Here is a 27,847-nt window from a genome sequence, read left to right as displayed (position 1 = left end):
TTTACTGATGTAGCATCTTATCCTTAGACCATTGTGCATAATACTGTAAATATAAACATAAACACAAAATTTACATCAACACAACTTAGCAAAACAAATACAGATATTAAAAACCCAGGATTCGCCCTGTCCTAAAATCAGTTTCACCTTTTAAAATCACTACCCCTAAAACAGTATACAACAATAAGATTAAACAATAATTAGAATTACATCATTTCATTTAGGTCAAAAATAGCCTCTCTTTCACATGTTTAGTTCTTATTTTTGCAGCTGGTCAGGTAAATAGACAGTCCATATAACTGAAACATTTTCATTGCATAGCAAATACTCTGATTTCTAAAGTGATGATTCCTGGCACATAAAAGTTACTCTGTGATGCTAAGGGGCATCACAGAACAGCTAGTCCTTTTAAGCCATGTAAAGATTTTGAAGTTCTTCATGGCTTCCCCAAAGACATTTCCTTCACCCTCTCTCTTGAGGTTCAGGAAGCTTTTTTTCACTGCCAGCCCTGGCTGGGTCCCACTCATTTTTTGTCCACTTGAAATCCCCAGGACCAACCCACTGGGGGTTTTGCAATTTCTTGGCTACAAGTTTCCACCTTTGTGATGAGACAAATTCTGTTGCAGCCTTGTGTGTTGCATCATTATGCTGCCTCAGAAGATAGCATTGCCTCAGTTGTTTTATGGGCCACTGAAGTGGTGAAAATTCAGATGACTGAACTTGCAGGATATGGACCCTTTCCCTGTTTAAAAATCAGTACGGTTTTGGAGAAGTGGGGATGGCCAGCAACTTGTTAGTAGTCTAGCAATTCTGGTTACAAGTTAGGCTCTGTTTAAGGAAGTGGAAGTCACTGAATACCTGATTTTAATGCTCAGCTGCTCTGAAAACTCCTCTTAATTTCAGGTCAGAAATGCCAGTGAAAATCAGAGTCCAGTGTGACTGGCTAGGATATCCTCAGAGAGGTGTCAGAAAGGCAGGAGCTGCTGTTGGTCTTGTGTAGTTGAGTACCTTTCTGTGTGTTTATGCAGAGCTTCCTGTTTTCAGTACAAAATGTTATTTATTAACGGGTGTTTGTGCCTTAATTTGCACAGTTTCTGGGTAAATATTTGCTTAAATTATATGTGTATCAAGCCAGCGTCTGCACCTTGGCTCCGTGCCAGTTCTAGTTACACTAGAATACAAGCAGTAAATGTTTTGTGGTTAAGAAACTGGATTCTGACTCAGGAAATCTAGGTTCTTCTTCAAGTTACAGTCCCTATGGCCGCTGTACCTTTGGATGCGAGTGCACCTGAGCACTTTTGAGCGGACATTTTAGTTAGCGATGTCAGTGCCTGCGCCCGACGCAACCTTGTGCCCTGGTGCAAGGATATATAGCCTCCAGTTCCCTGTCTGTTACCTTCAGCTTAAGATAGACCTGCGTGGTGTCTGCTGTTAGCTTTCCAGCTACTGTGTAATTGCTTTGGTTTTTTTACCATTTTATTTTGTTTTGTTCTTTAGCTGTTTCTTGTATGTTTTAAGCATAGATGTGTGTTTTTGGAGTCCCCCCTCCAATTTTCTTTTTGCTGCCAGGGCCACCTTCCCACTCAGCCCTTGTCTGCAGTCTCCCTGGCAACGGGTTATGCCAAAGACACTGGGTTTCAAAGCCTCCAGACTGCTTTATAGAGTTCTTGGCGATGGACATTCCTATTGCCTCTGCTGCCTTGGAGAGTTTCACATCCCATCCAAGTGCAAGGCTTTCTCTGGATTTAAGGCATCTCAGAAGCTGAGGGAAGACTGACTGACTGAAATTTCTCTGGACGGAATATTCCTTGAAACAGGTGGGGTCCAATTCTCTATTTCCTCACCCCAAGTGCATTGGCCTCTACCACTCAGACTGCACTGGTGACTTCAGCCTGGGTAAGCAGAGACAATGTGGCAGCTTAGGAAACAACACATCTCAAAATGAAGAAACCCCATTCCCCGGAGACAGACTCCAAAAGGAGAGCAAAGTCATTTTTGAGGCCAGGGAAGAAGGAGATGTCTCCTCCCAGTATAGGTACTGCTAAGATTCCTGCAGGCCCTGGTACCGAGATACTGGTACCCATCAAAAATACTTCTGGTTCTCCTCACGCTGAGAAGTCTTCTAGCAAACAGCACCAAATGATGCTGTCATTGGTACCAGCAGCAAATGCCTCCAGACACAGGGACTCTTCTAAGGGGCCTTCAACACATGCTTCATGGTACCTTTCTCTTGAGACCACAGCCACGAGGAACGCATGGACCCTAATGAGGGACTATTTTCACCAGCCTGCATGGTAGACACCCCCAACTCCTTGTTAGTGAACATCCTCAATAAGAGGAATCAACAAGCTTGCTTCAAATGGACTTTCTCGGACAAAAGCACAAGCATGTTGGCCTCTGAAGTCCATAAGAGCTATTCATCAACTGCTCTCTGGTTTAGGATCATGAACTATCAGTCCTGATGGCAAAATATAATTTTCTATACTTTTAACATTTTATTGATGACTTGCCTCAAGCCCAAAGAGCAGTTTCAATCCCTCATTTCAGAAGGCCAGATGACTCTGAAAAACACCATAGCAGGCTCCATGAAAGTGCTTGCTCATGAATACCACGAGTGATTTTTAGCAGTTTAGGTTTTTTGGAGCATATGTCAGCCTTTGGGCCTCCTGGAGATAGATCTCTTTGCAACGCTGTCCAGTGTGATGCTCCATTGCTTGTACTTAAGGAGAGGTTATGGCCACAAATCTACTACTTGTTCCCAAATCTACTTTGCCCCTTTCTCTGCAGGTGCAGTTTTGCTGTCCGCTCACGGTAGCTCTCCTGACACGGATATCAGGCACCATGACCCACCCCAATATCTCTTCACCACACCTCAAGGTTTGATTCCTAAGTAGTTCTCGGACATAGAACTGGTCTCTTTTCCTGAAGTTAAGACTCTTCCTGAGCAGTGGAAAACCTGCCTGCGAAAGTGGAAGTGTTTCCAAGCCTGGTGTGCCCATTGATCTATGTCTCCTCATGCACATAATCAACTGCCTGATTCATTACAGAACGCCAAGGTTTGTTACTCAGTTTCATTAGGGTCTCTTAGCTGTCATTACAGTCTTTCACCCACCTGATGAAGGTTTTTCTGTTTTTGCTCATCCTAGCATAGCCTGGATTTTTAAATGTTTGTCTAACCTTTTCCTTCATGTCAAGGAGCTAACTCTACCTTGGAATCTTTTCCTAGTTCTGAACACCTTGAGTTATTCTCCATTTGAACCCATGGGCAGCTGTTCATTCCTTCATTTGTCTTTCAAGACTTCATAACCATAACTTCAGCCAGGTGAGTAGGAGAGCGAGGGGCACTCCTGGCTGTAACCTACTCTTAAACAACTTTCTACCATGACAAAGTGACCTTACATCCCCATCCTCACTTCATACCTCAGGTCTTTTCAGAATTCCACGTCAGTCAGGGCATTTGACTCCCAGTGTTTTACCCCAAGGCTCACCCTAAAAGAAAAGGCTAGTCTTCATACTCTGGAAATGAGAGGGGCTCCTGCTGTCTACCTTGATAGAATAAGTCCCTCCAGGGCCTCTTCCAGACTCTTTATCTCCTTTTCTGAAAGGGTGAAGGGGAAACCAGTTTCTCTACACAGAGACTGTCAAAGTGAGTTTCAAGATGCATCTTAGATTATTACGAAGCATCTGGAGCACAGCCCCCACTTGGAGTGACTCTGCCTCTGCTAGGGCTCAGTCAACCTCAGTAGTGCCCATAGGCACAAAACGTTTTGAAGAACTCCAGCTGCCCCACAGGTAAGTAATTTCTCCTTCAGTTCCCAACTCTGCCACAGACTTCATATGTGGCCTTGGGCAAGTCATTTAACCTCCATTTTTCCCCCCGATCTGTAGAGTGCCGATGATATTTCCTACTTCACATGAACATTCTGGAGATGAATTCATTTGTGTTCAGAAATCACACTCTGGTGATGAGAACTGTAGAAATATGTCAGTGATGAAGAGCAGAAAACCTACCTTCAAAATAGAGCTTTGGGAGCATATATGTTGACTACTTTCCTGAGATTTGGGGAATGAGTTCAGAAAAATGGATGCCCTAATAATACGCCAGGATTTATTATTTTGTAACTACTTGTGTGTGACCTTGGCAGGAGCTGTTTTATAAATAAGATTATTTACACAGGAGCATTTTTATATACCTTAGATTCATATAGCACCTTTCATCAGACACAAAGCATTCCAGAGTTCTTTATAACATGTAGAGAGCATCACTGAAATGTGATTCCTCTGTTTAGTTACACAAGCATGTGTAACTTCATCCACCATTGACATGTTACCATCTCTGAGTTGGAATGTGACAGCTGTTCAACAGTTTAAAGTAAACAGTTACATAAGATAGGACAGGAAATGAATATTGTATCCTTTTGAAGGTGGACTGTAATTGTCCTAGTTGGAATTTGACTTAAGGGGACTGGGGTTTATTCCTCCTACATTTTTATGTTTAGTTCTATGATATCCTAAATGACTCAAAGGACCTTTTGCTTTTCATCCTAAAGATGGTGTCTCCTACATTATAGAACCCTCTAGCCCTGTATATTTTTTTATTAATCCACAAACAAGTGTGTGTCAATCTGAATCATTGAGTTTAATATTGACTTGAAGTAGAGAACACCACTGAATCATGACCAGCAGCACATCCTTCAGCACAATAGCTTTACCTTGGAAGTGTCCCATTCAGTGTACTGATTGCCTCACCCTGCTTAACTTGTTAGGCATGACTGAAACACAACAGCAAGTTCCTTCCTCTTTCTAGAATGGGAGGCCAAAATAATTGTTGGGTGTTAAATAGTGTGATTTCTAAGGCAGCTTTCTTCTCCTTGTTCTGGCTTACTCTACAACATGATAAATTCTAATAACTACTCATCTTCATTAAAATGTAAGGATGTGATACAAGACAAAAGGATTTGAACATAAGAATGGCCATACTGGGTCAGACCAAAGGTCCATCGAGCCCAGTATCCTATCCTGTCGTCTGACAGTGGCCAATGGCAGGTGCCCCAAAGGGAATGAACAGACAGGTTATCATCAAGTGATCCATGTCCTGTCACCCAATCTCAGAAAATGTAATGCGTTTGGGGCCAACAATGATCATACAAGGTGATAACTTTAGGGTCAGGCAGAGGGGCACAATCGTGGATGAATGGACCTGAGTCATATGTAAAGGGAAGAACAAGTTTCACAACCCAGAGCTCGTCACAGCAAAGGCATGATTCACCTGTCAACCTAAGATGGTGATGGTGGGATTGCAAGAACCTAGGTGAGATATGAAAGCACACAAGATTTGAAGCTAGAAGTGTGCTTAGCTATGGAATGTTTCAAAAACTGCTTCCTTCCTGGTTGCTCTTCACATGGGAGGAGGTCAAGTTCCTCCAGTGTGAGAGTGGCTTTAAGGAATCGCTACATAAAACACAGCTTTTTAGCAGAGAGAGCAGCTGCCTGTGTAAGATTTGAGGCTTCCCGTCATTCCAGGCAGCTCTCCCATGCATCCAGGGTGCCCTCAGAGCACAGGCTGTCAATCATAAGTGTGCTTTTAATATTAAAGTTATGCTGGCTAAAGGTGATACACTAGAACGAGGTGGCCATCCTGTGACTCCGGAGCCACATGCGGCTCTTCAAAAGTTAATATGCATCTCCTTGTACAGGCACATACTCCGGGGCTGGAGCTACAGGCGCCAACATTCCAATTGCTTGGGGGTGCTCACTGCTTAACGCCTGGTTCTGCCACAGGCATTGCCCCCTCTCCACCCCTTCATGCTCCTTCCCGTGAGCCTGCAGCGCCCTCGCTCCTTCCCCTCTCCCTACCTCCAGAGACTGCTGCATGCCACAAACAGCTGATTGGGAGGGAGGGGGAGGTGCTTATGGGGGGGTGTTTACTGGTAGGTGGGAGGTGCTGGTAGCAGGGCGGGAGAGCTGATGGGGGGCTGCTGACATATTACTGTGGCTCTTGGGCAATGTACATTGGTAAATTCTGGCTCCTTCTCAGGCTCAGGTTGGCCACCCCTGCAGTCAAACCTCAGTTTGGAACACTTCAGGACTGGAGGCTGTCTGTAACTCTGAACAAAACGTTATGGTTGTTCTTTCCAAAGTTTACAATTGAACATTGATTTAATACAGCTTTGAAACTTTACTATACAGAAGAAGAATGCTGTTTTCCCCTCTCTCCCCTTTTTTAAAAGTAGTTTAACACTGTACTGCACTGTATTTGCATTTATTTTGTTTTGTTTTGTCACTGCTGCTGCCTGATTGCATACTTTTTTCAAATGAGGCGTCTGATTGACTGGTCAGTTCGTTAACTCTCTTGTTTGTAACTTTGAGTTCTTCTTCGAGTGATTGCTCACATCCATTCCAGTTAGGTGTGCGCGCCGCGCGTGCACGTTCGTCGGAAACTTTTTACCCTAGCAACTCCAGTGGGCCGGCAGGTCCCCCCCTGTAGTGGCGCCGCCATGGCGCCCAATATATATCCCTGCCGGCCCGCCCGCTCCTCAGTTCCTTCTTACCGCCGTGTCGGTCGTTGGAACTGTGGAGCGCGGCATAGCTGTCCTCCACGTCCCTAGCTCTCCTAGTTCTCTATCGTTTATCTATCGTTCATCTCTAGTCCATTATAGTTGTTAATTAGTTGGTTAAGTAGATAGTTAAGTTAAATAGTTGTTAAGTAGTTCTTCCCCGGGGGCTTAGCCCTTCCCGGCACCCGGCGCCAGGCTCATGCCTGTTTCGCCGGGCTTCAAACAGTGTGCGGCCTGCAAGAAGCCCATGCCTACCAGCGATCCCCACGAAGCGTGCCTGAAGTGCCTCGGGGAATCGCACAGATCTGACAAGTGCCGCATCTGTAAGGCTTTTAAGCCAAGGACAAAGAAGGAGAGGGATCAAAGGCTCCGGACTCTCCTCATGGAGGCGGCACTTGACCCGACGGCTTCGCAGGCCGTGATCTCGGCGCCGGCACCGGATCGCACCGGCACAGAGAAGACTCCCCGGCACCGACCCTCTCCGGCACCGGAGTCAGAACCAAGGCCGTCGAAGTCCAATACTCCGGCCAGGCAGACCCGGCTAGAGCGCCCGGCCTCGACATCGGCCGCGGCGCCGCCGGCACCGTCGACTCCGGGCCCAGCGGGTCCGTCGAGTCTGGTACCGCCGAGCTCCCCCATGAGATCTGGGGTTGAGATAACGGTCCCATCCACACCGGAGACCTTCGCCTCGGCTCGGGACCTCATAGCCCTGACTGAGCCCACTCGGCTGCCACCTCCGGTGCGGGTTGTGTCCAGAGGCAAGCCCATGATGTCGGCACCGCCCAGAAAATCTCGTTCACGATCCAGGTCCCGACGTCTTGGGCGCTCCAGGTCCCGCCGCCGCTCGCAGTCCCGGCACCGCTCCCCTCAGCGGTACCGGTCGCACTCGCGGCACCGGTCGACATCGAGACAATCGCGGTCAGGTTCCAGTCGCCGAGACCGGCACCGCGATTCCAGGAGCAGGTCCCGACGCTACTCGCCGCACCGGTCGACCTCCCGGCACCGAGCCGGTGGCAGGTCCCGGTCTCGGTCGACCTCCCGGCACCGAGCCGGTGGCAGGTCTCGGTCGACCTCCCGGCACCGAGCCGGTGGCAGGTCCCGGCACCGAAGCGGCGCCCGGTACCGATCAGGATCCCGGCACCGCGACAGAACCCGGTCCCGATCCCGATCCCGGCACCGATATGACTCCCGGCACCGGTCCCCGGCACCGAGACGATCCTCCGTGCCGACCCGCGCAGACCCTTACCATCCAGGGTCGGCCCCTCCATGGCCCTCTAGACAGCCGTCCGTATCCTCCCAGACGGACAGCGGGTATGCGCTGGGCACCGACCGGCAGACGGCGCTGTTCGGTGATCCGCCGCTGCAGGACCAAGGCCCACAACAGTGGGGATTCTGGACACCCTGGGCATACCATCAGGCCCAGGGCCCCCAGCAGCTCCCTGCTAGGCCGGCGACTGCGGAGCGTAGGGCTCCTGAAGCCTCGTTGTCTCGCCCCCCTCCTTCCCCGGAAGGGGAGGAAGGGTCCAAGCAGCAAGACTCCGCTGTGGCTCCTGAGGCAGAGGCGAGGCCTGAGGAAGACCCTCAGGTAGACACTCTCGTGCCTGGGGTCTCCTCATCCTCCTCCCCGGATGAGGCGGTGGCAGGTACCTCCTCCAACAGTCCCCCCCCGCTGGATCTCAGGGCGCACCAAGACCTCCTCAGGCGATTGGCTCAAAATCTGAGTCTGCAGGCAGAGGAGGTCTCGGAGATAGAGGATCCAATTGTAACCATCCTCTCTTCTGATGCTCCCACCAGGGTCGCCCTGCCCTTCATACGGACCATCCAGGCCAACGCCAACACCATCTGGCAGTCCCCGGCCTCCATCCCTCCGACAGCGAAAGGCGTCGAGAGGAAGTACATGGCCCCTTCTAGGGGATACGAATATCTCCATGTACACCCGACTCCGGGTTCACTGATGGTGCAATCAGTGAACGATAGGGAGCATCATGGCCAGGAGGCTCCAGCCCCCAAATCCAGAGAAGCCAGGCGGATGGACCTCCTTGGCCGTAAGGTGTATTCGGCTGGGGCGCTGCAGCTCAGGGTCTCCAACCAGCAGGCCCTGCTGAGCAGATATGCCTTTAATTCCTGGGTGGCAGTGGACAAATTTAAGGAGCTGCTGCCACAGGATGCTCGCCAAGAGTTTGCGGCCATCTTGGACGAAGGCAAGAAGGTCGCACGCACGTCCTTGCAAGCCTCCTTGGACGCTGCGGACTCGGCTGCCCGTACCCTCGCGTCAGGAGTTACGATGCGTCGCATCTCCTGGCTGCAGGTTTCCGGCCTTCCGCCGGAGCTCCAGCATACTATACAGGACCTTCCTTTCGAAGGCCAGGGCTTGTTCTCTGACAAGACAGACCCCAGACTCAAGAGTCTGAAAGACAACCGGGTCATTATGCGGTCCCTCGGGATGCACACCGCCGTGACGCAGCGTAGACCCTTTAGGTCGCAGCAACAACAACAACGCAGGCCGTTTTCCCAGTTCCGCCAGCGGCAGGACCTTTACAGGCGCCGCGGCAGGAACGGAAGGCGCAGGCACTCGGGGAACCAAGGGGGGCAGAACCAAGGCTCCTCAAAACCCCCGCCTGGACCTAAGCCTTCATTTTGAAGGTGCGCCCGAGGGCGCAGTAACAGTTTCCCCTATGGATCCTTCCCCCCTGTTTTCCAACCGCCTTTCGTTTTTCCTCCCGGCGTGGTCCCAAATAACATCGGACCGCTGGGTCTTAAGCATGGTGCAGACGGGATACCGCCTGCAGTTTGTTTCATTTCCTCCTTCCCGCCCTCCTTCCTCGTCCCTCTTCAGGGACCCCTCTCACGAGCAATTCCTTCGGCAGGAGGTGCAGACGCTCCTCAGCAAAGGAGCTATAGAGGCGGTTCCAGAAAGCGAGAAAGGCAAGGGGTTTTATTCTCGCTACTTTCTGATCCCCAAGGCCAAGGAGGGCCTCAGGCCTATCCTCGACCTGCGAGAGCTCAACAAATACCTCGTGAAGTTGAAGTTCCGCATGGTATCCCTGGGGACCATTATTCCATCCCTGGATCCGGGAGACTGGTACGCCGCCCTTGACATGCAGGACGCGTATTTTCACATTGCCATTTGGCCACGCCACAGACGTTTCCTCCGCTTCGTTGTGGGGGCTCTTCATTATCAATTTGCAGTCCTCCCATTTGGCCTGTCCACGGCCCCGAGGGTGTTTACAAAATGCATGGCAGTTGTCGTGGCGCATCTTCGGCGCAACCGTGTCCACGTGTTCCCTTATCTGGACGACTGGTTGATTCGGGGCACGTCGGAACAACAAGTCAACAGCCATGTCCGCGTGATCACCGGCATGTTTGCAAGTCTGGGCCTCTTGATAAACACAGACAAGTCCACCCTGAGGCCCACTCAGAAGGTGGAATTTATCGGGGCCGTCCTGGACGCCACTGTGGGCAGGGCCTCGCTGCCTCTGCAACGGTTCCAGACCATGGTGGCGATCGTTCAACGTTTGCGGTCAGCCCCATTGACGTCAGTGAGGACATGTCTAACCCTGTTAGGCCACATGGCGGCTTGCACCTTTGTGACCGACTACGCTCGGCTCCGCATGAGGCCTCTCCAGCTGTGGCTTATCAGTCATTACAGGCCGGCAAGGCAACCGTTAGACATGTTAGTCACAATCCCCCAGAAGGTCTTAGATTCTCTCGGCTGGTGGCTAGACCAGTCCGTATTATGTGCGGGTCTTCCCTTCCACCCCTCTCAGCCCTCGGTATCCCTGACAACGGATGCCTCAGATCTAGGCTGGGGGGCCCACCTAGGGACCCTGCGGACACAGGGCCTGTGGTCTCAGGAGGAGGTGGGGCTACACATCAACATGCGGGAGTTGAGAGCGGTCCGCCTTGCTTGTCAAGCGTTCTGTCATCAGCTTCAGGGTCGTTGTGTCGCCGTGTTCACGGACAACACGACGACCATGTACTATATCAACAAGCAGGGCGGCACCAGGTCCTCCTCCCTGTGCCTCGAGGCGATACGACTCTGGGACTTTTGCGTAGCCCACTCCATTCACCTCAGGGCTTCTTTCCTCCCTGGAGTACGGAACACGCTGGCGGATCGATTGAGCAGATCCTTCCTGTCACACGAGTGGTCCCTTCGCCCGGACGTCGCTCTCTCCGTTTTCCGGAGGTGGGGTTATCCCCGGGTGGACCTCTTTGCGTCCAGGGGGAACAGGAAGTGCCCAGCATTCTGCTCCTTTCAGGGCAGGGAGCCGGGGTCGATAGCGGATGCCTTCCTCATCCAGTGGTCGACCCACCTTTTACTATGCGTTTCCCCCGTTCCCTCTGGTCCACAAGGTCCTCCTGAAGGTGCGCAGAGACAGGGCTCTCGTGATCATGGTGGCCCCGGCATGGCCCAGGCAGCACTGGTACACCATGCTGCTGGACTTGGCTGTAGCCGACCCAGTTCCCCTGCCCCTTCATCCGGACCTGATTACCCAGGACCATGGGACCCTCTGTCACCCAGACCTGCAGTTGCTGCACCTAGCGGCGTGGCTCCTGCGTGGCTGACTGGTTCCGAGCTGCGCTGCTCCACGCCTGTGAGGGAGGTGCTCTTGAGCAGCAGGAAACCGTCCACAAGAGCCACATATTCGGCGAAATGGAAACGCTTCTCCTGTTGGTGCGTAGAGAGAAATCTCCGCCCTATGGAAGTTTCGGTAACCGAAATCTTAGACTATGTTTGGTCCCTCAAAGGGCAAGGCCTGGCCTTATCGTCGTTGCGAGTCCACCTAGCAGCTATCTCCACCTTTCACCCGGGTGCGGACGGTCGCTCCGTTTTTTCTCACCCGACAGTGTCGAGATTCCTTAAAGGGCTGGAACGTTTATTCCCTAACGTCCGTCCCCCTGCTCCGACCTGGGATCTTAACCTGGTGTTGTCCCGGCTCATGGGGCCCCCCTTTGAGCCGTTAGCTACTTGCTCCCTGCTCTATCTCTCTTGGAAGACTGCCTTTCTAGTAGCTATCACCTCAGCTAGACGGGTGTCGAAACTCCGAGCTCTTGTGGTAGACCCCCCATATACGGTCTTCCACAAAGACAAGGTGCAGCTGAGACCACACCCTGCTTTTCTGCCCAAGGTGGTCTCAGCCTTCCACGTCAACCAAGAGATTTTCCTTCCGGTTTTTTTCCCAAAACCTCACTCCTCAGGCAGGGAGCAGCAGCTCCACTCGCTGGATGTCCGTAGGGCTCTCGCGTTCTACATAGAGAGGACCAAACCCTTCCGAAAATCCCCCCAGCTTTTCGTGGCGGTAGCAGATCGTATGAAAGGGCTTCCTATCTCCTCCCAGAGGGTATCCTCTTGGGTTACGTCCTGTATCAGGACCTGTTATGACTTGGCCCATGTCCCTACGGGCCGTGTGATTGCGCATTCTACCAGGGCGCAGGCGTCGTCGCTGGCTTTCCTCGCCCGTGTGCCCATCCAGGAAATCTGTCGGGCAGCGACCTGGTCATCGGTCCACACCTTTGCTTCCCACTACGCCCTGGTCCAGCAGTCGAGGGAGGATGCGGCCTTCGGAACTGCAGTGCTCCGTGCCGCGACTTCTCACTCCGACCCCACCGCCTAGGTATGGCTTGGGAGTCACCTAACTGGAATGGATGTGAGCAATCACTCGAAGAAGAAAAGACGGTTACTCACCTTTGTAACTGTTGTTCTTCGAGATGTGTTGCTCACATCCATTCCACACCCGCCCTCCTTCCCCACTGTCGGAGTAGCCGGCAAGAAGGAACTGAGGAGCGGGCGGGCCGGCAGGGATATATATTGGGCGCCATGGCGGCGCCACTCCAGGGGGCGACCTGCTGGCCCACTGGAGTTGCTAGGGTAAAAAGTTTCCGACGAACGTGCACGCGCGGCACGCACACCTAACTGGAATGGATGTGAGCAACACATCTCGAAGAACAACAGTTACAAAGGTGAGTAACCGTCTTATTTCACTGTAGAAGCTGTGACTTCTCTTTTTTTCCAGTGTAGCTTCCCAAAAGGAAGGAAAAAGGGTTTCTAAGAAAACAGGAACTAAGACTGTTCAGGGGTGGAAGAGCTGATTTATATATACACCTCTACCCCGATATAACACTGTCCTCGGGAGTCAAAAAAATCTTACTGTATTATAGGTGAAACCACGTTATATCGAACGTGCTTTGATCTGCTGGAGTGCACAGCCCCGTCCTGGCGGAGCACTGCTTTATTGCGTTATATCCAAATTCGTGTTATATTAGGTTGTGTTATATCAGGGTAGAAGTGTATGTATATCTGGCTTGCACTGTGGTTGCATTTGGGATTCTCACCACTTGAGTAGCAGGTCAGTCTTCCCCAGAGTAGATTAACCTGATGTGCAGCAGAGAGAGACTTCTGGAAACTTTTGGGACTATACTCCCTTGGAAACTACATATTCTGTGGACTGGATGAGATACTCGTAACACAATTTTAATAAGTTTTTTTAAAAAAAACTTTAAGGGTTTCTTAGCCCTGAGGACTGGTTATTTGCAAAGTTAGAAGATTCAAAGTTCAGCTGTTTTGAGTTATTTAGAGGGGGCAAGTGACTCTGTTGTAAACTGTGCACAAGTAGCTTAAAGGACTGAAGGATTTTTTCTGAAAGTTTAAACATTGATCACATTGAAACAAAGTATGAAAAGTGACAGCCCAAAAAGAAAACTGAGAAAGTTGAGTGAATGAAAAGGGGAGATTGGTTAAAATGAAGTGGCTGTGCAACTATGCTGTCTTTGTGCTGCATCAAAAGTAACAAAATGTACTTAGCACTTCTGTGGTGCTGAAACTTTACCCAAACCCATATGAAATGGTTGAGTCTTGTTACATCCATATTGTAGAATTGGAAAAACGCGGCACAGGGAAGTTGCAGCCTGTCAGAGGATATACAGCAAGACTGGCAAAGGCAGGCATAGTCCTGGCTACCAGTCTCCTGTTTGAACCATTAGTCTACATATGCACTCTGTGTAAACATCCCCCCTACAGTCTTGGTACGCATGTGCACTGCATATAAGCTTTAATCATGTAATCCTCAGAAACAAATATATTTTCTCTTTTTAGAACAAAATCCAGTCTCTCAGCAGAGGAGAATACAATGTTTACAGTACTTTTCAAAGCCATGAACCAGAATTTGATTACTTGAAAAGTTTAGAAATTGAAGAAAAGATCAACAAAATTAGGTGGTTACCCCAGAAAAATGCTGCTCAGTTTTTATTGTCTACAAACGGTAAGTTTTTTTTTTTAGTGTACACAGTAAGCTTGAAAGCAGAATACAGCTCTGTAGAATGAATCTGAAATTCTATTTTTCTTTCTGCCCTTACTTACAGCGTACTCATCTTTGACTAGCATCAAAGTTTGTGCTTTTTTAAACTGAGAATTTAATTTTTGTTTTCTTCTTCCACTTTGCAACTGATGCTTTACCTGCATCAGGAACTTAAGATTCAAAGGCCAGTCCTTTACTCAGTAAAATCTGTTCTGAGTCGAGCAGCGGCCAATAGCTTGATGCTACAGGGGATGGTCAAGAAAACCTCTATATTTGTGAAATGCTATGCATTTGGAGGAAAATTTCTTCTGGATACTGTTTTGATCAGTTTATTCCACAAATCATGAGTTTTTATAATATATAGATGTTTAATGCCATCTACAATCTACACAATGCAATAAATGGATAATTTGTGCTTGGTTTAATTGTATCTGGGTATCTAAAAGAGTTTAATAGTAAACAAGTTTACATGTAGCGTGGATTTGTTAATTTGAAGGTTTTTCTGATCTAATTGTCTCTTTTAAACTAAATGTCAGTCTAAGACAGTGGTCTCCAACCTTTTTCGTCTGGCGAGTGCCAGACGACGAGCCATGGAGGACAGTGGTGGTGGACGAGCATCCGCCGAAATGCCGCAGAACTTTGTCAGTGGCAAGCAGCATTATGCAGAGGTGTTGGCCAATACGCAAGCGCACTTAGACGCCCCGGCGGGTGCCATGGCGCCCACGGGCACCGCATTGGGGACCCCGGTCTAAGGGCTTGTCTATACACAGGTTGTACTGTTGTAACTATACTGGTTTACTTAAAGCAGTACAATCCCCCCTAGTGTAGACAGACTGGCATAAAGATGCTCTCTACCAATTTTGCTCTTCCTGTACGGGAAGGGCAATAAACTATATTGGCATAAGGCACCTTTATAGTGACAGAACTGCATCTACATGGGGGCTTGTAGTGGTTTAATGGTTTTGCTTTAAAAAAAAAAATCAACCCCTTAACCAAAATACTGGTACAAAAAACTTTGTGTAGACCCAGGTTGCAAGTGCATTTTAACTTTCCCAGTTCATTTCAACCTAATTGTAAGTTGAGGCAACAGTCACATCCAACAAAGTATGCATCTCCAAACATTAGCTTTTAGAGTTTTTGTGTTGTTTATATATGTAGATAGATAATCCTGACAGGCTCACTTGAAAAATGAATACTGAAGTGATCCAAAAATACCAGTTGTGAAAAGAAAGCGGCCTCATGCTTGAACTTTCATTTGAACTTGGACAACTCATTAATTTGTTGCAGATAAAACAATAAAATTATGGAAAATTAGTGAAAGGGACAAAAGACCAGAGGGCTATAACTTGAAGGAAGAAGATGGGCGGTATAGGGACCCTTCTACAGTTACAACACTGCGGGTGAGTATCTCCTCTATCTAGTGTGAGAGTCCTCAGAGTCCCCATCTGAGAGTAAGTAAGTATTTAGCCTCATTTATTAGATCGGGATCTAAGGCTGAGGCAGTTGAGTGACTTTCTCAAGGTCCCATATATAAGTCTGGCTCAGCTGGCAATAAAAGTCAGAACTCTATGTGCCAGTCATTCTCTGCGAGACCATCCTTTTTATAGTGATATTAACCATAAGTTTCCTATGGTGTCCCACATACTGTACACCAGCAGTTCCTTGCCTGCTGTGTATAGGACATTGATTTCTGAAATGGCTTGAGGGTCAGGTTGGTGGAGGTGCATTGGATGGGTGGCTGTCGGTACACATTTATCTATATTACATGCACAGCTTATTTTGTGTGTTCTTGTATTTTGCAGGTGCCAGTATTCAGACCCATGGATCTTATGGTTGAAGCTAGTCCACGAAGAATATTTGCAAATGCTCACACATATCACATCAACTCTATCTCCATCAATAGTGATTATGAAACATACCTATCTGCAGATGACTTGCGGATTAATCTGTGGCACCTAGAAATTACAGACAGAAGTTTTAGTATCTTTTTATCGGAGAAAGACTTTTTGCGATAACCAAAGTTGTTAGATTTCTCTTTTCCTTTGAAGTGTTGTATAAGACATCTTCCATTTCTTAGTTATTTTTCAGTTGCAGTTGCAGAGAATATTGCTACTGGCAATACCCGAGGATCCTTTTTAGGCAACATAAGGCAAAGCGGAGTTATGATTAATGTTCGTTGTTTTCCTGGCAAAAAAAATTAGGGCAAAATCATGGCATTGGTTATTAGAAGGGAGGAGAAGGTAAAGCTCCACGAACACACGAGGAGCAGGGCTGGAAAGAGAACAATTTGAAAGTATTTGTCTTTTGAAACAGATCTCGAGCTACATTATGGGTCGAGTCTGCGAGAGAGGTACCGTCATCAGTCCCTCAAATTATTGGTCTGCTGCAGAACTTCCCAGCCCCCTCCCTCCCTTCCTCCCCACCCCCCGCCGCCCCACCACTCCACTCCTGCATACTTGTGTAAAGGTTCTAGGTCTCTAGAATCACAGGAGCATATTCAGCCACTGCTGTGTGGGGAGCAGGAGCTGGAGCAGTGGGCAAATAAGGAGTCTCAGCCTTTCTGAGGAAAAAAACCCAACAGGAAATCACAAAATCCATGACTTCCATGACAATCAGCCGTGGTTATGTTGCAGCATTTGGTGAAATTAGATGCAGGCCAGCTGATGTTCTAGAGAGCGAAACCAAACAACTGATGTAGTGCAAAATCATTTTTTTAGAATGTTGGATTTTAATTATTTTAAGCTTATAAAATATATTGGTGATTGTAGCTTACTAGATTATAGAAAAAATTTAAAATGATGGCATGTTTCAGGACTGGTTTTATAGACAATTAAAAGAAGACTACGTTTCCATTTTTCAAGTAGATAGATAACCCCCAGAGGTAGCCTGTGACAAAGTCCTGTCTCCCAGTTCCCTGCTGCCACACTGCTACCTTCCTCTTTTGATTGTTTTATGTTTTGTCTGTTTTAGATACCCATTTATTGGTGATTGGAGAAGCTTTATGGAATAAATGTGTAAAGCTGTACAAGCGTGTTCTGAAAATTTGTAGAGAGAATTCCTTAATAAAACACTCTCTAGATATTGTAGATATTAAGCCTGCCAACATGGAAGAGCTGACAGAGGTGATAACGGCTGCAGAGTTCCATCCTAACAGCTGTAATACATTTGTATACAGCAGTAGTAAAGGAACAATTCGTCTGTGTGACATGAGAGCATCGGCACTCTGTGACAGACATTCAAAATGTGAGTTTTACTTCATTATTGATATCCTCCATTATTGGTTTACCCCGTTTTTTAAAGCATTCAGCATTTCAGTGCTAGAGAAAGCTGTGAGTTATCCGCACTTGAAATGCTACAGCTGAGCCAGTGTAGATGCTACCTATGCTGAGGGGAGAGGTTTTCTCATCAGCAAAGGTAATTCACCTCCCTGAGAGGCGGTAGCTGGGTCAACAGAAGAATTCTTCTGTTAACCCCATGTAGACAGTGCTAGGTCAAATTGGCTTAACTACGCTGCTTGGGGTATGGATATTTCAGACCCAGGAGTGATGTAGTTAAGCCAATTCAATTTTCTAGTGTAGTCAGTGCTATGTGTAGTGTCTAAGCATCAAGTACTGTAAACTGGGGCTTTTGTCAATAAATTTCTAACACACCTCACTGAGCATGTATAGTGAATTTCCTTAGTATGAGGGAAAAGAGGAAAAAAAAACAACAAAAAAATCTTAGTAGGATGTTGGGTTTATCTCCTTGCTTGAGTGAAAACAGTAACTTAATGTTACTGCAACTTAAAAAATTAATGCCAGAGGGCTGGTTAATTGAGAGGATTGGAAACAGCTTAATGCAGCCTTGAACTTTTAAATTACTGGTTCAGTTCAAACTCAGGTCCGTAGCTAGTGCTCAAGACTTGCAAATAAGTACACCCTCCAAAAGTTAGATTCCTCACTCTGTCTTGGATTTGTTTTTTTTTATTGTGACCAATCTATAGAAAGCAATATGTATAGTGATTTGCCTTTATTCTATCTTACATACACTTGATTCATTATTTCTTTAGAAGCTAATTCCAACATTTACTTCACCGTGTGGAGGTCACATTACAGAGCTTTGTCTTTCTGAAATATTATGTATAATGGCAGCAAGGCTATCTATTCTAGCTCAGCTAATACATTGTAAATGTATAATAAGCTTATTTGGGTGTATCCTGTTTTAGCAGGGACTTGTATCCTGGACTTCTGAGGAGATGGACTCAGTGGTCCAAAGGTCTTATATCTGACTGTTTTTAATTCTTCTAGCGTTTTTGATGTTACAGCCTTAGGCCATGGATATAAGTGGCATTTGCTGTATACATCAGTATGCAACTTTTAATGTGCTTGTGCCAATATTTCTTGTGGCGATAAGTTTTCTTCGTCCTTCATCTGGCCATCAAACACTAGATAACTAACAGCACTTGCAGTGTTTCTTATCAGTCTGTGTAGTATGATGAGTATTCTGTATTAGGGTATGGGAGATGCTCCTCAATCGGTGCATGTATAAAATGCTGTCCCAGAACCATTTGAGATTTTTGCCAAGGTTCATATTGAAATGATTGTTTTGAAGCATGAGAGTTTGTACGGAATTGACTTAGTTTTGAATAGATGTGCCTTGCTGATCGGCATGCCTGTCTTTTACTTATAGTGTTTGAAGAACCAGAAGACCCCAGCAACAGATCATTTTTCTCTGAAATCATCTCTTCCATATCCGATGTAAAATTCAGCCATAGTGGTCGATATATGATGACTAGAGATTATCTGTCAGTGAAGATCTGGGATTTAAATATGGAAAACAGACCCGTGGAAACATACCAGGTATTCAGTGAAATTTCATACACTGATATTATAAACTTTGGAAATATGTCATGTCCTGACTATGGCTATGATCCCATAATTGGATCTGTGTATACAGACCCTGTTCCTATGCAGAGCTTCAGCAAAGACAGTGAGACACAAAGACACACAGGGGTCTGCTCTCTATGGTCTGATTGTAGGATTAAGATCTACATTTTAACATGTATGACATGCTTTTTCTTGTGGGATGGGACTCAGGAAGGGTGCAATAAACATAACTTGCATTCTGGGCCACAAGTTAGCATAGTGATGGTGTTTTGCAACATCAGAGAGGAGACCAGAGTTCACACCTTTCTGCCTGGGCACCAGGAGGCAGTATTGTGCAGGACACTTGCTCAGTTTAGGGACAGTCCAGTGCCATGGGGTCAATTGTGACAGTCCTCGACAACTTATAGGGTGGACTGAGAGTATCCAAAGGGGGTCTCGTTCCGTTTTCCTTAAGAGTCAAGTTGGTCTCTGTGTAGTTTGCTTGGACACTTTCATGCTTTTTCAAATATTAAAGAAACTTTTTCCCCCTAGGTGCATGAATACCTCAGAAGTAAACTTTGTTCTCTGTATGAGAATGATTGCATTTTTGACAAATTTGAGTGCTGTTGGAATGGATCGGACAGGCAAGTGTAACCATTTTTCTTCACATATTTAAGCCTTAGTTTTGGGAATGGGAAGCAGCACTATGGGTTCCTTCTGACGTGAGAAATTAGCCTCAAATGTGTGAATCCTTTTGTTCTTGGCTTTGGCTGTATTTTACAGTGTTATGAGCTAATGTAATATATATTAGCCCTTACTGTGGGAGTCTTGCAATTTGATGTGCAGGGAGTGAGAATCCACCCATGCAGATTTTATTGCTAGATTGAGGTCTTTGATACTCTTCACCCTGGAGGGTATATATTTCTTATGACTGTAAGTTGCCTAATATGCTTTGGGAGCTGTTGTTCTCATTAATAATCCTGTCTTGAAAATATGTGGACAACCCTCTAAGAATTTCATTTTTTTTTAAATGACTTTTCAAGCTTGCCTTGGATGGCTGTCTCCCCAGTAATATTACTGTTAGCGTAAGTTGAATGATGATTAAAAAAAAATACACTGAGCCACTCATTTGCCAAATCTAAAGTAGCTCTTTGGATCCCCATCTGTTTCATCATGAGGGGAACATTCTCTTGAAACAAAACAGCTGTTTATTGAAATACTTGGATAATCTCTAAGCATATTTGCCTAACTGAAAATCTGATATATTTTAATTTGATGGTCTTAAACTAGCCAACTGTAAGATGCTGTATCAAAAATTGGGTATCTTTTGGTCGTGGTGCTCATGCAATTCTAGCCATGTACTATGAGTCAAATTCAAAATTCTACTCCTTCTGGCTGTTAGTAATTTCTTTCCAGGGTATACTCTGCTGCCAGCCAGAAGGGCAATACTGACTGCTTACATGGAGAAATTCAAATGCTTGTCTTAATCACAGAATCTTGTAACAGGTTGTGACGTTTCCCAGGGTTGTGAGGTACCTACCTCACTACCACCTGCCCTTTGTGTGAGGATGTTTTCGGTGCCTGCTGTGGTTCAGCTCCCTGAATCTACTAGCCTCTGGCAACACAATTCTCCACAGGCTTTGCTCTCTCTCAGCAGGTTAGCAGTAGGCACACACCAACTCTGGACTCTTCCGAGCATCCCTCTGGAGTGTTCAGACCCTGTTGCACTGAACGCTCACAGAACTCTGATTTGCCACTCCCAAAAGAATAGCACACCCCAGCTTGCAAGGAATCAACTCAGGATCCCCACTCATCTTAACATACAGCACTTATATTTATAGTGAAAACAAGAATAAGTTTAGTATCAAAGAACAGAGATGCAAGTAACAGGAAGAATATTGGAAACAAATAGTTGCATACAAAACAAAATCATAACATGTTTTCTAGAACCTAAATTTAACTCAAGACATTCTTTTGTCTCCTACAAGAGACAGTCAGTGGTGAAAGAACAGGTTAAGGACTATTTAGAAAAGCTGGACATACACAAGTCCATTGGCCGGATGCACTGCATCTGAGGGTGCTGGGGGAGTTGGTGGATGTGATTGCGGAGCCATTGGCCAGTATCTTGGAAAACTCGTGGTGATCAGGGGAGTTGCCAGATGATTGGGAAAAGGCAAATATAGTGCCCATCTTTGAAAAAGGGAAGGAGGAGAATCCAGGGAATACAGACTGCTCAGCCTAACCTCAGTCCCTGGAAAAATCATGGAACAGGTCCTCAAGGAATCCATTTTGAAGCACTTGGAGGAGAGGAAGGTGATCAGGAACAGTCAACATGGATTCACCAAGGACAAGTCATGCCTCACCAACCTGATTGCCTTCTGTGATGAAATATCTGGCTCTGTGGATATGGGGGAAGCAGTGGACGTGATATATCTTGATCTAGCAAAGCTTTGGATATGGTCTCCCACAGTATTCTTGCCAGCAAGTTAAAGTAGTATGGATTGGATGAATGGACTATAAGGTGGATAGAAAGCTGACTAGATCATTGGGCTCAGTGGGTAGTGATCAATGGCTCAATGTCTAGTCGGCAGCTGGTATCAAGCGGAGTGCCCCAGGGGTTGGTCCAGGGGCGGTTTTGTTCAACATCTTCATTAATGATCAGGATAATGGGATGGATTGCACCCTCAGCAAGTTTTCAGATGACACAAAGCTGTGGGGAGAGGTAGATACGCTGCTGGGTAGGGATAGGGTCCAGAGTGACCTAGATAAATGGAGGATTGGGCTAAAAGAAATCTGATGAGGTTCAACAAGAACCAGTGCAGAGTCTTGCACTTTGGGTGGAAGAATCCCACGCACTGCTACAGGCAGGGAACTGACTGGCTAAGGGACAGTTCTGCAAAAAAGGACCTGGGGATTACAGTGGACGAGAAGCTGGATATGAGTCAATAGTGTGCCCTTGTTGACAAGAAGGCTAATGGCGTATTGGGCTGCATTAGTAGGAGCGTTGCTAGGGGATTGAGGGAAGTGATTATTCCCGTCTGTTCGGAACTGGTGAGGCCACATCTGGAGTATTGCATCCAGTTTTGGACCCTCCACTAAAAGGATGTGGACAAATTGGAGTCCAGCAGCGGGCAATGAAAATTAAATTAGGGGGCTTGGGCACATGACTTATTAGGAACTGGGCTTATTTAGTCTGCAGAAGGGAAAAGTGAAGGGGGATTTGACAGCAGCCTTCAATTACCTCAAGGGGGGTTCCAAAGAGGATGGAGCTCGGCTGTTCTCAGTGGTGGCAGATGACAGAACAAGGAGCAATGGTCTCAAGTTGCAGTGGGGGAAGTCTAGGTTGGATATTAGGAAACGCAGTTTCACTAGGAGGGTGGTGAAGCACTGGAATGGGTTACCTTGGGAGGTGATGGAATCTCCTTTAGAGGTTTTTAAGGCCCAGCTTGCCAAAGCCCTGGCTGGGGTGATTTAGTTGGTGTTGGTCCTGCTTTGAGCAGGGGGTTGAACTAGATGACCTCCTGAGGTCTCTTCCAACCTTCGAAGATAGCTTCCGCAAGTCCTCTCCCTAGGGTTCTCAACTGATTTGGCAGAGCCCCACTTTCATAAAATTAAGTCCACTGGCAATTTTTCTTCACGGATGGATGCCAGGGTGTGTCTCTGCACTGCCGGATATAGCAGAAGAGACTTTCAAGGTTCACCTGAGTGCCTGCCTCCTCCCCTGCTGCCCCCTACTTTTTATGTCTTCCTGTTACTTTCCTTCTGTAGTTCCCTTCAGCTCTTTACTAGCATTTGACTTATTATGCTAATAGACTCCTATTGTCTGTCACCCAGGGAGATAAGTGTCTGATAAGTTTTGTCTCAAGACCTAGAGAACATAAATTTTAGTACATATACATAATTCCTCACATATTATCTGTACATGCATCTCACACTGACAGGGATGATCATTGTGATACAGGCTTTCAGTAAAAATCTTACGTGTTCAGTAAATTGGTCATGTGATCCCTATACTCTTGTGAACCCCTGTTGGCATCAAAAGATCCTTGGCTCACACAGATATAATCTGTAGGGCAGAGGTCAGCAACCTATGGCACGCGAGCCAATTTTTAATGGCACGCTGGAGCCTGCCAGGACTCCAGCATGCCATTAAAAATCCTGCCCAGCCCGACCCGCTCTCCTCTGCCCTCTGCTCCCCCCGTGGGGGCAGGGAGCAGAAGTATAGCCATGCGCACGGGGTGGGCGAATGGCCCCACTCTCTCGGCGCGGCAAGCTATGGGGTCCACGCTCCCGGGCTGAAGCGCTGGGCTGAGCGCAGCAAGTTGCTGGCCCCTCCCTCGCCTTCTCCCCTCCCCTGGAGCCCTGCTGCCGCATGCAGCGCTCTGGGGGTTGGAGCTACGCGCTCCCGTAGGGCAGCATTTGGCTCCGCGGGGAGGCAGACATGCTCCCTGCTCAACCGGAGCCCTGCCGCCGCCACGCGCAGCACTCTGAGGGACGGGGCTGTGTGCTCCCATGGGGCAGCATATCTGGCTCTGCATGGAGCCTCATGGTAAGGGGTCCAGGGCTTGGGGGGTTGGATAAGGGGTAGGGGCAGTTAGGGGACAGGGAGCAAGGTCGGTTAGATGGGAGGGTGGGATCCCGGGGGGGGGTGAGGTGGCTAGGGGCGGGGGTCTCTGGAGGGGGGCAGTCAGGGAGCGGGGGGGGGTTGGATGGGGCATGGGAGTCCCGGGGTTTGTGAGGGGGCAGGGGGTGGATAGAGGTCAGGGCAGTCAGGGGACCGGGAGCAAGGAGGGTCCTGGGTGTGGGGGGGCAGTTAGGGTACGGGGGGGGTCTGTGGAGGAGATGGTCAAGGGACAAGGAGCTGGGGGGGGGTTGTATGAGTTGGGAGTTCTGGGGGTCCTGTCAGGAGGCAGGGCTGTGGAAAGGGGTTGGGGCAGGCAGGGAGTGGGGGGTGGGGTTTGGATGGGTCAGGAGTTCCTGTCAGGGGGCATGAGTGGTTGGATAGGCATGGGAGTCCCGGGGGTCTGGCTGGGAACAGCGGTGTGGATAAGGGTCAGGGCAGTCGGGACATGTAGGGGGTAGGGTCCAGTCAGGGGACAAGAAACAGGGAGGCTTAGATAGGGGGTGGGGTTCTGGGGGGCAGTTAGGGGCAGAGGTCCCAGGAGGGGTAGTCAGGGGACAAGGAGCAGCGGGGTTGGGAGTTCTTAGGGGGACAGTCACCTAGTCCTCTCCCCTGAACCCTCACCCCACACACACACACACACCATGCGCTCTGCCCTGAGTCCCGCACACCCCCCAGGCCCCTGCCCTGAGCCCTGTACCTCCCTCATACACACCCAGCCTTCTGCTTGACTCCTTCACCCCCCCCTACAATCCTAGCCCTGACTCTGGCACCCCCACCCATATCCAGCCCCTGCCTTTGCCCTGACACGTATACCCCTCCACATACCCAGCCCTGACTCCAGCCCTCTGTGCCCAGCCCTCTGAGTTCTGGCTGTCGCCCCCACACGGCCCGCTGCTGTTCTGGGGTTCTGGTTGACGGACCCTCGCCAGCTGGGGTCACGGCCGCAGGCCTTGCTCAGCCCGCTGCCGGCCTAGGTGAACAGAACCCCAGGCCAGCAGCAGGCTGAGCGGGCCGGCAGCATAAGATCAACATTTTAATTTCATTTTAAATTAAGCTTCTTAAACATTTTGAAAACCTTGTTTATTTTACAATACAATACTAGTTTTGTTATATAATATATAGACTTATAGAGAGAGACCTTCTAAAAAACATTAAAATGTATTACCGGCACGCAAAACCTTAAATTAGAGTGGATAAATGAAGACTCGGCACACCGTTTCTGAAAGGTTGCCGACCCCTGTTATAGGGCCTAATCCTGTGAAATATTGAGCATCTGCTGAAGCATGCTGAGCAAACTAATTGCCCAAAGTCCGTTGGAGTTGTGGATGCTCAACCCCTTGTAGGATTGGGCCCATAATAATTTAAAAACAGTGTTTAGCTCCCAAAGAATCAAAATTGGTCCTCTGTGATTCAGAAAATACTGCTGTTTTGAGTTGGGGTATGACTGTAATTGATATTTCTTGAAGTTAGTAACTTCGATGTTTTTCTGAAGTATTGCTTTGCACAGGGACTGTTTGTTGGGGTTAATTTTGGCACAATGTGAATTCATATGACAAAGAATTTACGTAGCGAGAGTTCCCAGTAACAAGGTCTTCGCAAAGGTAGTTGGATGAGTGAGTGGTTCTGGATAAAAATCTGAGTTGTACCTCTAGTGACTTTTAACATAGCTGTTTGGGGTGAAAAAATTCTATTGGTGGCTACAGGCCCTAGTTCTGTATGGTTCCGAGTGCCCTCCTCTCCCACAGACTTCAAGAGCACACAGCATGGGTGATACAGTTTCTTACAGCAGCAGGCCCAAAATAGGTGACCTTGTTTCCCCACCACTGTGCAACTCAAAAGATATTTTCTGAAGAGGTGAAGGGGAATGGAAAAGCAGGATTTCTGGGTTCTTGTAGGGTGGAAGGAGGATCTTGTGGTTAAGACATTGGACTGGGAATTGGGTGATGAGTGGTTCACATGAGACCTTGGGTTAATCACTTAATCTTCCTGTGCACCTCAGCTCCCTAGCTGTAAAATGTGAACACATACTTTATTTTCGCTACCCTTTGTCTTCTCTGTTTGAATTGTAAGCTCTTTGGGCCAGGGACTCTTTCTATTTATACGTACAGCGCCTAGCACTGTGGAGCCCTGTTCTCAGTTGAGGCCTCCAGGCACTACCGTCATACAAATAAAATGTCATTCTTGGATTAACCTTTAGTTTTCTTATTTCCAGTGTTGTCATGACGGGATCTTACAACAATTTCTTCAGAATGTTTGACAGAAACACAAAGCGAGACATCACCTTAGAAGCATCACGGGAAAATAATAAACCTCGCACTGTTTTGAAGCCCCGCAAAGTCTGTGCGAGTGGCAAGCGAAAGAAGGATGAAATTAGCGTTGACAGCCTAGACTTCAACAAGAAGATACTACATACAGCCTGGCATCCCAAGGAAAATATCATTGCTGTAGCTACTACAAACAACTTGTATATATTTCAAGACAAAGTGAATTAGGATTGGCATTCCTAACAGAAGAGTCCACTTCCTGCATAGTTGAGATAGTTGAATCTAGCATTTGTACCTGTAAATGAAAGAGAATAAAAGAGAGAGGTCCATTGTGGCACCCCTTTCCAGTGTTTAAAAATGTGCCATATGACACACTTTTTTTTAGCTACATGGAGAAAGCTCTGTTGATCCATCACAGTGGTGTTCTCCATGTTTGCTAGCCATTTAGGTGAGGGTAGGGCACTTTTTAATTTAATGACTACTTGCACCATCTTGCCTAATGGACTAGGTTGGACTGTATCAACATTGGTTTACTCCACTTTTTATGCCTTCCATTGTGATGACGTCGAACACAGGGAAAGCCTTCAGTCATGCTATGGGATTTAATTGTGTAACCTCATTACTGTATCATTTGTGGCCCTTTTTTATTAAATGCAGCTCATTCTTGCTGTGGCTTGTAGCATTCCTCCTCCTGGACTCCCCCTTCATTCCCTCCACCCATCCCTGGTGGTGGCGTGTAGAAAAAAATGAAATAAAGCACATGAAATGGCTCAGTTTGGGGTCAGTGGTAAAGGGGTCTATGTTGCGAACAAATGTTTTAATAAGCAGTTGACTGTAATCACTCCTTGCCATGTTTGGCACCAAAAAAGAGAAAATAAGGAAGAAAAAAAAACTACTGAATAAAAGTGACAAAGAATGAAGAATCTGGGTTTTCTCCTCCTTTTTTTAATCTACCTCTTTACTTTATACAAATATTCTGTGTTTTACCTTAGATGCATGAAAATAATGTCTTTTTGTAATGATTTTAATGAGTATTAATTATTATTTTTCAGCAGGCAGGGGAGAGAGGGAGGGTTTTCGGAACTGTCTAGCTGTCATTCATGTATGAAAATGATCATTCTGACTCTCTGGTATTTATTGACCATTTCCATTTCAAAAACCTTGAAATGCTACAAGACTTTGCCATAGTCATGAACAGTAATTGACCTGTTCCATCTCCTTAAAACCCCTTTATCTGTTAAACGATCCTTTATGTCTGAGTGTCTGAATTTGTAGAATTCAAATCCATTTATTGGGGACTAACTTTTTAATCTTATCCTAATTTTATGTAATGCTTTGTTTAGAATACAAAGCCAGTGTTTTTTAATTGTTGTTAAAATTCTTGTTCAACAGTATGATGTAGTAGAAAACTAATATCAAGTGATTATAGATGAGAATTTACACTGCATTCTGAGTACATATATATTTTCTGTATTTTATTGCTATCAGTGTCTAAATGGAAATGTAGATTACCATATGAGTGCTGCTCCTTTCTTCTGGCTTTTTAAAGCAATTAAAGATCAACTTTAAAAGGTACAGTGATCAGAAAATGCTTGAAGTACAGAAACTGCATGAAATAAATCTTAATAGTTGTCTGTAAGTTGATTTAAACTCTTTTTAAGTAAATAAGGCTTATCCAAAGATGAAGAATTGGATACTAACATTTTTAAAAGCTTGTGGGTTTTTACCTCCAAAATGTTTTTGCTAATTGTGCTCTTCTGGTGCACTATAAGATCTAATAAGTTGTACTTACCATTCAACAAACAGGCAATGGCGTTTTAGTCCATAGTAAAGCCTACCATTGATTGGGAGGAACTATACTTCTAAATCAACTACTTTTTAAATTATTTTTGTGATTTAGTTGTAAGTAAAAATTTCTATAATGCTTCAGTAACCCAATCAACGTAAACATTGTTTCTGCTGTAAAATGTTGGCAGGATTGCACATCGTTAACAGGATCACTGATGCAACACTATGCCTTAGTTTCATTCAAACTCGTATAGTGTTTTGAAAATGTTAAACGCTCTAAATATTCATTACGTTTTGTTTTGCGTGGATACAATATATAACTCTTTTGTAACATTGACCTGTGAGGAATTTTGTGAGAGTATGAGCTATACCTTTATCCATTTTCATTTGTTGGCCTTACCAAAATTTAACACTCCTAGGGATCATAACTGATGGGCAAGTCAAATATTAAGCCCCAGTCTCACATATTATTGTG

At 46.8% G+C, this 27,847-nt stretch overlaps 1 protein-coding gene across 2 annotated transcripts in view; it reads left to right on the top strand.

Annotated features, from left to right (window-relative positions):
• The window catches only part of PPP2R2A (protein phosphatase 2 regulatory subunit Balpha), a 77,031-nt gene extending 50,524 nt beyond the window's left edge, over positions 1–26,507 (top strand). For both annotated transcript variants that reach the window (XM_030552026.1, XM_030552027.1), the window contains 7 exons: positions 13,651–13,816; positions 15,140–15,252; positions 15,655–15,832; positions 16,931–17,095; positions 18,521–18,690; positions 19,249–19,340; positions 25,533–26,507. In XM_030552026.1, coding sequence (XP_030407886.1) covers positions 13,651–13,816; positions 15,140–15,252; positions 15,655–15,832; positions 16,931–17,095; positions 18,521–18,690; positions 19,249–19,340; positions 25,533–25,812 — 1,164 coding nt within the window. In that variant the 3' untranslated portion in view covers positions 25,813–26,507. The remainder of the gene's footprint in view (positions 1–13,650; positions 13,817–15,139; positions 15,253–15,654; positions 15,833–16,930; positions 17,096–18,520; positions 18,691–19,248; positions 19,341–25,532) is intronic.
• Positions 26,508–27,847: the final 1,340 nt, after the last annotated feature.

Source organism: Gopherus evgoodei, chromosome 2, assembly GCF_007399415.2.
Source record: "Gopherus evgoodei ecotype Sinaloan lineage chromosome 2, rGopEvg1_v1.p, whole genome shotgun sequence".
Lineage (NCBI taxonomy): Eukaryota > Metazoa > Chordata > Testudines > Testudinidae > Gopherus > Gopherus evgoodei.
Note: the sequence above shows the minus strand (reverse complement) of the source record. Positions and strands in the feature narration are given on the sequence as shown.